This window comes from Acyrthosiphon pisum, chromosome X (assembly GCF_005508785.2).
Source record: "Acyrthosiphon pisum isolate AL4f chromosome X, pea_aphid_22Mar2018_4r6ur, whole genome shotgun sequence".
Taxonomy (NCBI): Eukaryota; Metazoa; Arthropoda; class Insecta; order Hemiptera; family Aphididae; genus Acyrthosiphon; species Acyrthosiphon pisum.
The window spans coordinates 13,242,410-13,253,188 of NC_042493.1; the positions used below are offsets into that span (position 1 = coordinate 13,242,410).

Genomic DNA, 10,779 nt, shown 5'->3' on the forward strand with positions numbered 1-10,779 from the left:
CAATGACCGGTTGTGCTCTGATCTGCAGACGGAGATCGATCTTAGTATGTTTATATCAGAAAATACATTTATCATTCAATCAGAGAAGCAAAATGACAATTTTAATCTATGACACAATATTTCACTATAATATCATAAGCTCGTAACACTTAATAGACATTACCTGATTATTATATTCAAATAAATAATCATTTTATTATAACTCAACACACTGTAATGAAGCCCGCGGAGAGTTTTTTTTAAAAATTATATTTTTAAATGTGGCTTTGTTTATTTTAACGCCAGTTAAACAAGTTAAATTAGTTAATATTTCTTTTTGTGTTTTATTTAGCAATGAAGGATATATTGATAAATATAAATACTTATATGAAAAACTTAATGAAGTTCAGTGATATTTGGACACTGGACAAACGAGAGCAATTAATTAAATTTGGGTCGATGGCACATAACGCAGAATCAATTGATAACAAAATTATGATGTAATTATAAATTACGACAAACCACATGTCCACATGTAAATTTAAAAAAAAATGCTTATGATAATTTTATTAAAACTATTTGTAGGTACCTAAATCATATAAATGTGTTAAATGAGATGAAGACCGAATCGATAGTATCTTCTATTATTATTAGAAGCAGTGATATGATAAAGCAAGTTGTAAGACACTGTCAAGATTGGATTTTCAATTATTCCCAGTTACTTTTAGGTGAAACGGTCGACCTTATTGAAGGATTTTATGAATACATAGAAATGAATGGTGAACGGTGAGTCTTAAACAAAACGTTACTGTACAATGTAAGTCTCATAAAGTAATATGAAATACCTGCTTTAAATGTAATAGAGTAATGGTACCACCGACAAATCTGGACGAAATGGTCGAATTTATTGAATATAAAAAAAAAATTGATCTAGAGTGTAGTGCTAAAAAAGAAGAGATCAATCTGATTACTGAAAATGTTCTTGTTTTAGGTAAGTTTTCGATTAGATATGATATGTGCCCATAATTAATTTTTTTGTAATGCGTCTTATTTATACTTAAACTTTATAGACAAACATGAAATACAAATGTCCGATGCATTACGCAGCTTGTATAATGATTTGCATAATTCGTGGAATAATTATACGCTCTTATTAAACGAGGCGGAACTAATGTTAAAAGAGAAGCAAGACGAATTCCATGATATGGTATTACAAGAACAAGAAATCTTCAAACAAAATATTGAAGATTTTAAGAAAATTTGGGAAGAATTTAAAGAAACCGAATCTAAAAATGTGGAGTTGACCTCATCTGGTTCGTAAATACAATATCATCAATAATAGTCTCTTTCCATATTATTGTTGATAAATACATCAATCTCGTATTATATACCACGTATTCAATCATAGTTCATAATATTGATACTTATAAAATGGATATGCAATATCCGATACCTAAGTAGCAAAAATAATACAATTCATAAGATATTTACAAATTAATTTTTAATTGCCTTATTTTCGTTTGAAAATCTAAGAAGAACGATGAATGTAATTGATTTTACAATAATTTAGCATTAATAAAAATTGTTTTGTGTCAAACATTTTATATTCATAGTAGAATTAAAGTGAAAGTTCAACGCAGGGGAGTTTTCTGGTACAAAATTTGATTTATTTTTCATTTTAAAAGTACCTACCTACCATTAGTATTATACAATTTTTATATTATACTTGAAGTAAATATTTCAATGTGCTTTTTAAAATTATTATGATAAACAAAAACATTTGATAAAAAACCAGGAATATTTACACAAACCAGTTTTATCATATTCGATTTAGTTTTATATCTTAATTCTAAGTTTTCAATTCTAAGATCAAAAAATTATTGTATTATCATTTCTATTGACATTATAATATTTCGGTTTATTTTTTTGAACTATTAATAGACATATGCAATTTTTTACTTTTTTGTTGTATTATTAGACAAATTTGCACCTCTGAAAAAAAATGTTGTAATCAATATATGAAAATCTGGTGAAATAAATGTTTAATGTTTCATTATATCATCTTAAATGGGATTTTTAATTTTTTTTTCTATCATATGAAATTATTTTTCGGACATTATTCTGTAGTCTCAGCTTATAGAGTCTCCTTCTCAATAACGATGTAATCTGGAACCTAATATGCAGCATAGTGACTTTCCTGCTTTTTTTTCAAGTATATTATTGTACCTATATTCAAATAGGGAACTAGCTTATATCATTTGGACTAAAAATGCTAAAATGTAATACTATATATTAATTAATTATATATTACATTACAGTTGCTTTAGAGTGGATGTCTATAATGGAAAACAGATACCAAAAATTAAAAGCAGAAGAAAAACAATTGAGATATAATCTTGCAATATTTAATTTGAAATATGTGAAGCCTCCACAACTTAATATTAAAAAAGTAAGATAAATACTAAATATAATATAACTTACGTTACCTACCTAATTGATTTTAATTTAATTAAGTATTTATAAATTATAACCTCCAGAATTTATTTGCATATAAATATTATGTATATAACTTACATATAGATGTTATTAACATATTATATGAACCTAATTTGGTATTTAAACTGTATAATTAAAATATATAGGTTATAGAATAAAATCATGTACAAGAAAAATAATAAAATGAAAACTATTAAAATGTATTCCATAATTATTTAAGATTCGTTATAAAATTAAAAATATAATATATTGTATGTATTACTCTTAGGAAATGATTTTCTTGCATCAAACTTTTACAATTGCTTATAATTGGGACAATACGTGGAATAAATATAAATCTGCAAACTTCTGGGAGATCAAAGTACCTGAAATAGAAGTAACTGTACAAAACATTTACAAAATGTTAAGTTCTTCATTGAAATTGCTAAAAGATGAAAGTTGGAAGATGCTTGAAATCGCACGTGATAGTGTAGACGCTTTTAGGCGTGTTTTACCACTTATTAGTGACTTGAAAAATCCAGCCATGCGCAACCGGCACTGGGATGAAGTACGAGAAGCGATGACAAAGTTAGTAGACTTGCGATATTATTATCATGATATTACAAGTACAGTAGAACTTCCCTATAACGATCACCGAAGGGACTGTAAATAATTACCGCTATTTAGAGGTGCCCGTCCTACAGAGGTAGGACAACACCAGGATAACACTCGACGGGACCAAAAAAATTGACCGTTACATAGAAGTGACTGTCCTATAGAGGTGACCGTAAACGGAAGTTTTACTGTATTAAGAATTATAATAATATTACAATATTAAGTTGTAATAAATCTACACATTTAAAAGTTGATAAAATTTCAATAGATATTTTGATGAAACTGATCCCGGCTTTACTTTGGAACTAATTATGCAAATGCAAATGCAGAAATATGGTAATCAAATAAGTGAAATTTCAAACAAAGCAACAATGGAACTTAATATAGAAAACGTAAAGTCATTCAATACTCGATATTAAAACAACATTAATATTTTACTCATTATGTTTCCACTTAGTCAATAAAATCAATAGCAGATACATGGATTAACATGGAGTTAAACATACAATATTATAGTAATGAAGATGTTTATCGTATTTCAGTATCCGATGATATATTACAAATGTTAGAAGAACATTTAGTACAACTATATTCTATGAAGGGATCAAAGTAAATAATTATCTAATACTTTTGTTATTTTTTTATCAACAACAATTTTATTTTTTAGATATATTTCTATATTTTTCAAAGAAGCCGATCATTGGTCAAAAGGAATTTCCCTTGTCACAGATGTTCTAGACTTAACACTTTCTGTTCAAAGGCAACTTTTGTATGCAATGGTAAATCAGTAATGCCTAATCATTTATACATTTATGTTTTTAATTCTTTCAACCATCTTAGAACATATTTAAAGGAGATGATATACGTACACAAATTCCAAAGGAAGCTGATGAATTTGATTTATTAGCAAAAGAATGGAAAAAGATTACATCAAAAATGTATACGGACAAGTATCTGTTTAAGGCGACTCGGTCAAAACGTATACCTCGTGTTTATACAGTATTATTGAAACTTATAAGTGTTTATTATTGAAGTATCTTAATTTATATTTAGGTCTATTAAAACAATTGCAAGCCATGAGTGCACGATTAGAAGCAACCCAGAGAGCACTTGAATTATACATGGAGACCAAGCGAAACATCTTTCCTCGGTTTTATTTTATATCCAACGACGACTTATTAGATATATTAGTACATTCAAATAATCCAAAACGTCTACAGCCACATTTTAAAAAATGTTTTGACAATATTAACAAACTAGAACTATCAGTAAGTAAAATATTAATTATGTTTAATTTGTTCTTATTCACAATTCGTTCTGATATTATAAATTTAATTCGAAGGATAATAACACTTCAGCTGTAGGAATGTATTCGGCTGACGGAGAATACATACCTTTCACAAGTAAAGTCAAGTGTAGTGGACCTGTAGAAACTTGGATGAGCCATATTGGTAAATGTCTTAACTTGATTACAATTAATTCACAATAATTAAAATTTAATTTTTATTCTGTAGAAACGATAATGCGAGAAACACTTAAATATAAGTTAGTATATGTTTTGGATGCGTTGAAGAAAAATCTTAAGACTCGCGATAAATGGATTTTAAAATGGCCGGGGCAGTTATGTATTACATCGGCTCAAGTATGTATTAAAACACTTGTTATTTTTAAAATGCTTAATGTATTACATCATTATTATGTTAAGATTCAATGGACAGCTCAGTGTACAGTTGCTTTGTTACAATCCAAACATACTGGGAATAGTAAGCCATTAAAAAAACTCAGAAAACGACAGAAAACAATGTTATTAAAGTTTTCTGATGCTATTCGAGGGGACTTGGCCAAAATAGATCGATTAAAAATCGTATCATTGGTCACTATCGAAATACACGCTAGAGATGTAGTCGATCATATGTATACTTCTAGTATGTAAAATTAATTATAAAAATCTTAAATTAAATAGTTAAGAACATTTTTGTTTCGTGTGATGAATCATATTTAGGGTGTATGAACGTTACCGACTTTGAATGGATGTCACAGTTAAGATTTTATTGGGATAAAAACAACAGTGAACTAACCATACGGCAAACAAATACACATCAACCTTATGGTTATGAGTATTTAGGTAATTCTGGGAGATTAGTCATCACGCCTTTGACTGATCGATGTTACATCACAATGACTACGGCACTAAATTTGTTTCGTGGTGGTAGTCCAAAAGGACCTGCAGGTACAGGAAAAACTGAAACTGTAAAAGATTTAGGGAAGAATTTAGCTTATTATGTCATTGTAATAAACTGCTCTGATGGCTTGGATTATAAGAGCATGGGACGTATGTTTTCTGGTAAATTTACACCACGTTTTGTATCACTTTTATCTTGCGACTATCTTAATTTGTGTTATTTATTTTACTTCTGTATTTTACTAATAGGACTTGCACAACAAGGTGCTTGGGGTTGTTTTGATGAATTCAATCGTATAAACATTGAAGTATTGTCAGTCGTAGCGCAACAAATACTGTCTATATATTCTGCCCTCACTGCTAAAAGAGATAAATTTATATTTGAGGGCTCAACAATAAATCTCATACCTACATGTGGTATTTTTATAACAATGAATCCTGGATACGCTGGTAGGACAGAACTACCCGACAATTTAAAGTCCATGTTCCGTGCCATATCCATGATGGTTCCTGATAGCAAACTCATTGCCGAGATTATGTTGTTTGGAGAAGGTTTTAGAGAAACCCGAATTTTAGCCAACAAAGTATTCGTTTTATTCGTGTTGTGTAAACAAAAACTCAGCAAACAAGATCATTATGAATTTGGACTTCGAGGTTTGGTTTCATTAATAAGGTATGCTGGGCAATGTAGACGACAAAATTCACATATGTTGGATGACGAGGTATGAATCACTTCTGTGTAATAAATTATAAATCTTTGATAAATAAATAAGTCAACTTGTTGCTAATTATAATGTAAAAATATGAAATCAGGTACTATTACTGGCAATGCATAACATGAATTTAGCAAAACTTACAGTCGATGATCTTCCAATATTTTTGGGCATCGCGAAAGATTTATTTCCCACTATAACTCTACCAGAAGTTAAAAATGACATACTCATTCGAGCAATAAAGCAATGCATGGTGAATAAAAACCATCAACCATCAGAATCTGCTATTGCAAAAATTATTCAGTTGTACGAAACCAAAATTTCTAGGCATTCTGTTATGCTATTGGGGCATACTGGATCCGCAAAAACTGCTACATGGAAAACTCTAAAAGATACAATGGCATTATTAAATAATGAAAAGGTTGAACTATTTGAAATAGCCACTGTAAGTTTAAAGTTTATATTTAAAACAAAATTGAAATGAAACATGTTAAAAATTAACTTAGGTTTGAGCTTACAATACTTAAAATACGTTGAATCATATAATAGTAACCCCAGAACTCAGACTCTATAATATTCCTAAAATCGTTTATTTTTCATTTTATTAAGATAAATACGGTAAAACAATTTTTCAGACGATCATCGGTAACGAATGATGACTGAAATTTAGCCATACTCAACGAATACCGGTCGCGGGCTTTGGTTACTCTTATATGATACACAATTTTATAATCCTAATATATGTAGTAAAATCTTCATAAATTAAAACTAAGTCAGTCAAAAACCTAAAATATAAAATAAAATAATTCCGTATTCGACGATTCTAAAATTTTGAGTTAATTTTCAAAATTTTAAATTCCTACCTATTTGTATAATATGTTTGTGTATTATTTAAATTATATTATAGGAATATCCTTTAAATCCAAAAGCGCTTACTCTTGGTGAGCTATATGGAGAATATAATCATTCTACTCAAGAATGGAAGGATGGTGTATTATCATCCCTGATGCGTACAGTTTGTTCAGGTTGTTAACATTTTTAAAATACAAACTTTGAAATCTTATCAGTTGAATAGATTGTAACAAATTGTATTTACTCCTTAAAAAAACGTTATTATTTAACCTTTAACTTTTTTTCATTTCATTTAACGTGATTTATATATATTTTGACAAACTTATAGATGTTCGATTGGATCAAAAATGGATACTTTTCGACGGCCCAGTTGATGCACTTTGGATAGAAAATATGAATTCAGTAATGGACGACAACAAAGTATTAACGCTTATTAATAGCGAGCGAATTACAATGCCTGAACAGGTAAAACGATTTTTATAACTTTATACGATACAAATCATAGAAAATATATTGGGAGTCATGCGATACTGACTATTTAAATTAGGTATCCCTTCTTTTTGAAGTAGAAGACTTAGCTGCTGCGTCTCCAGCAACTGTTTCAAGATGTGGTATCGTGTACAATGATTATAAAGACTTTGGTTGGAAATTGTATTACAAATCATGGTTGACTAACTGTGAATTTCAACCATACAAAATTAATGTCAGTATCTAGTTAATCATTGTCTTAAACATACATAATAATTAAAAAAGAAATTAATATTTTTAGATAGAAAAAAATTTTGACAAATATGTTACTGCTGTGCTAGAATTTAAAAAATTAAACTGCGTTGAAACTATTCCTTTACCCGAATTGAGTTCTATTATTACATTATGCACATTGCTAGAATATTTTACATTTAATGATTTAGCTATTCAAATACCCACTGGATTAAAATCCGATGACTACGATCATCTTATTAAATTGTGGTTTCTCTTTTGGTAACAACTGATAGCAATGATAATTAAAACCATTAAAATATAATAGAAAAATAATTTTACAGTGTTGTTTGGTCCATTTGTGCAGTAGTTAATGAAGATGGCCGTAAAAAAATTGATAATTTTTTTAGAGAAAAGGAAGTAGTATTTCCAATAAGTGATACAGTTTATCACTATTATGTTGATACGAAAACTGCTCAATTTTATCACTGGGATAACTGTTTGCGTGATAGTTCTTGGATATACAACACAGAGTATACATCACATAATTTGTTATATGCATCTGGTTAATCGTATAATTTACAGATTACCTTTTTTCAAAATTATTGTACCTACAATTGACACCATTCGTTACAACTATCTTGTAAAAGCGTTTTTAAGTAAAAAACGGCCCGTATTATTGGTTGGTCCAGTTGGCACTGGAAAAACGTTGACCGTTCAAAAAGCACTGGAAAGTTTAAATAAAAATAAATTTTTAAATATAACAATTAATATGTCAGCACAAACTACAGTGCATAATGTTCAAGAAACCATTGAAGGGAGATTGGAAAAACGTACAAAAGATACCTACGTTCCACTATCAAGTACGTAATCATAATAATAAAATACTGAATAAAAAATAAAATATTACAAATTCAAATTTTAAATTCTGTGTGGAGTGAGGAAGCTAGTGGTTCGACAACAGTGTTTACTTTTAGATTCTGAGTGATACGATGAATGGAATGTATGGATTTTACAATGATGTGTGTTTTTATTATTTTTTTTTTTTTGTGTCTGTCATCACCTTTTAGAACAGTAAAAATGCTTGGATTTTCTTCAACAGTATCTTTTCTGATAGGAAAGTGAATCTAGTTGGTACTTTGGGGGGTCAAAAGTAAAAATTCCCCAGTAGTTTTCAAAAGCGCCGTGAAAAACAAACGAAAAATTAAGGACAAACGGGAATTTTTACGCAAAATCTGTTTTCGAGAAAATTGATTTTGGTTTTTGGTGCAACTCTTAAACAAATAGGGTACATGAAATTTTGACTGAATGTTTATATTACCATAACATTTTCCAAATATTTTGACTTATTTTGAGCTCTTTACGGACGTTTTAAGATTCCATTTTTTTTAGTTTTTTTTTTCTATAAATATCAATAAAATTTTATTTGTTGGTTAAAAAGCTTGAAAGTTTAATACAAAGCTCCTACCATGTTGTTACAATGACATTTGAAAAATATTAAAAATCCTTAGTAACAGTTTTTTTTTATAAGCATTTAAAGTTCCAATCTTGACAAAATATGGAAAAATCACGAAAATTAGCAAATTATTTTTTAGTTAAGAATTCATAAAAATGTCCTTTTTAAATCTAAGATTTGAAAATGTAATACAAGATTCCTCATAAGTTTGTCTACCTTTCAAGTCAAATTAAATTTTTATGAGCGTTTGAAATTCATATTTTTATAACATACTGTAGATACTTGAAAATTTCACTGAATGTTTATAATAGCATTTTCTATACACGATAACATTTTGAAAATAATTTGACTGTAATTTGAGCTGTCAGCTTGTCAGTTTTCTTTTGTTTTAGTTTTTTTTTATATAAATAATTCTATCAACAAAGTTTTATCTGTTGGGCCAAAAAGTGTAAACATTTAATACAAGACTCCTAATATATTGTTACAATAATTGTTGAAAAATATTAAAAATTCATAAGCACAATTTTTTTTATAAGCATTTAAAGATCGAATTTTGACAACATTTATCAAATTTAAAATTGAATAATTATTTTGTAATTAAAAATTTATAAAATGTTCAACTTTTACATCTAAGGTTTGAAAATTTAAAACAAGATTCCACTTAAGTAGTTCCCAAAAAACCTAAAAAATACATAAGCACAGTTTATTTTTAGTCATTTTAATTTCAAATTTAGACGAAATTACATGTTAAAAAACCTAGAATAACTATTTTAGTTATTTTGTTGTGATTGTATAATGCCTATTATTCGTGAGTACTTGAAAATTCTAAAGTTTACTATTATATATCTATGATAGTATCACGGTTTGTTGTTGATGTATAACGCGTTATAGGTACCTAATGGATATTGTGCTATGATTAATTTGGAATTTATTATAGGTAGGTCAATTTTTTTTTTAATACCATATACCAGTATGTAATATGTCTTATACCTAGACTGACATACCGTCTCCGCTCAGAATCGTTTTTCTCATACAATGATATTATATCATTGAATTCAAATTTAATACCATCCATTATACAGTGACCCTCTTGTAATCTACTGTACAGCAGAGCAACATCCATTTTTTTTTTTTGTCCTGTATACAAAATTTCTACCAGAAGGAGGTCTTTCAACATATATTACCTTATCTTTAAGTAAATTGGACCAAGATTGTACTTTAAAGAAGTTATTTTTCGATTTTCTCAATAGTTATTTAATGCCACGAGAAAATCTACTGACCAATTATGAAAAACCACTAAAAATGGGATTTTAATTTCTAACGCTTTGTTTATCACCATAGCAACGAATAAAAAATTATAATATTATAATATTAATTCAACTTAGGTACAGGCTATAATAAATAAAATAAATATAATAAATCCAGACTGACAAACCGTCTCCGCTCAAAATCTTTTTTCTTATACAGTGATATTATATCATTGAATTCAGTATTATACAATCCATTAAATATTGACCCACTTGTAACCTACTGTACAGCAGAGTGACATCCACTTACCCTCTTTATTTGTTTTTTTATTTATTATTTTTACTATATTTTTTACTTACTTTTATTATTTTTACTCTATTCGAATGACCAAATTTTAGGTTTCTAAACATATTATAAAATTATTATCGTCCATATATTCGCTTGTTACCAGTAGTTAGGTAGTAGGTACATTATATAGTTATTAGTAACGATTTTTGATTTTTATTTATTTATAGTCTGTAGTTACTGTATAGTACATCGTACATACATTATATTACCTA

At 28.2% G+C, this 10,779-nt stretch overlaps 1 protein-coding gene across 1 annotated transcript in view; it reads left to right on the forward strand.

The window, feature by feature from the left end:
- The first annotated feature begins 957 nt into the window (after positions 1-957).
- Positions 958-10,779, forward strand: part of LOC100160804 (dynein heavy chain 2, axonemal-like) — a 22,583-nt gene continuing 12,761 nt past the window's right edge. Inside the window, 18 exon segments of the mRNA XM_029492847.1 lie at positions 958-1,292; positions 2,298-2,428; positions 2,744-3,042; positions 3,338-3,461; positions 3,527-3,678; positions 3,737-3,848; positions 3,910-4,057; positions 4,123-4,429; positions 4,489-4,520; positions 4,584-4,994; positions 5,072-5,973; positions 6,065-6,409; positions 6,872-6,989; positions 7,145-7,281; positions 7,364-7,523; positions 7,590-7,797; positions 7,860-8,048; positions 8,101-8,378. Coding sequence (XP_029348707.1) covers positions 1,067-1,292; positions 2,298-2,428; positions 2,744-3,042; positions 3,338-3,461; positions 3,527-3,678; positions 3,737-3,848; positions 3,910-4,057; positions 4,123-4,429; positions 4,489-4,520; positions 4,584-4,994; positions 5,072-5,973; positions 6,065-6,409; positions 6,872-6,989; positions 7,145-7,281; positions 7,364-7,523; positions 7,590-7,797; positions 7,860-8,048; positions 8,101-8,378 — 4,279 coding nt within the window. The 5' untranslated portion in view covers positions 958-1,066.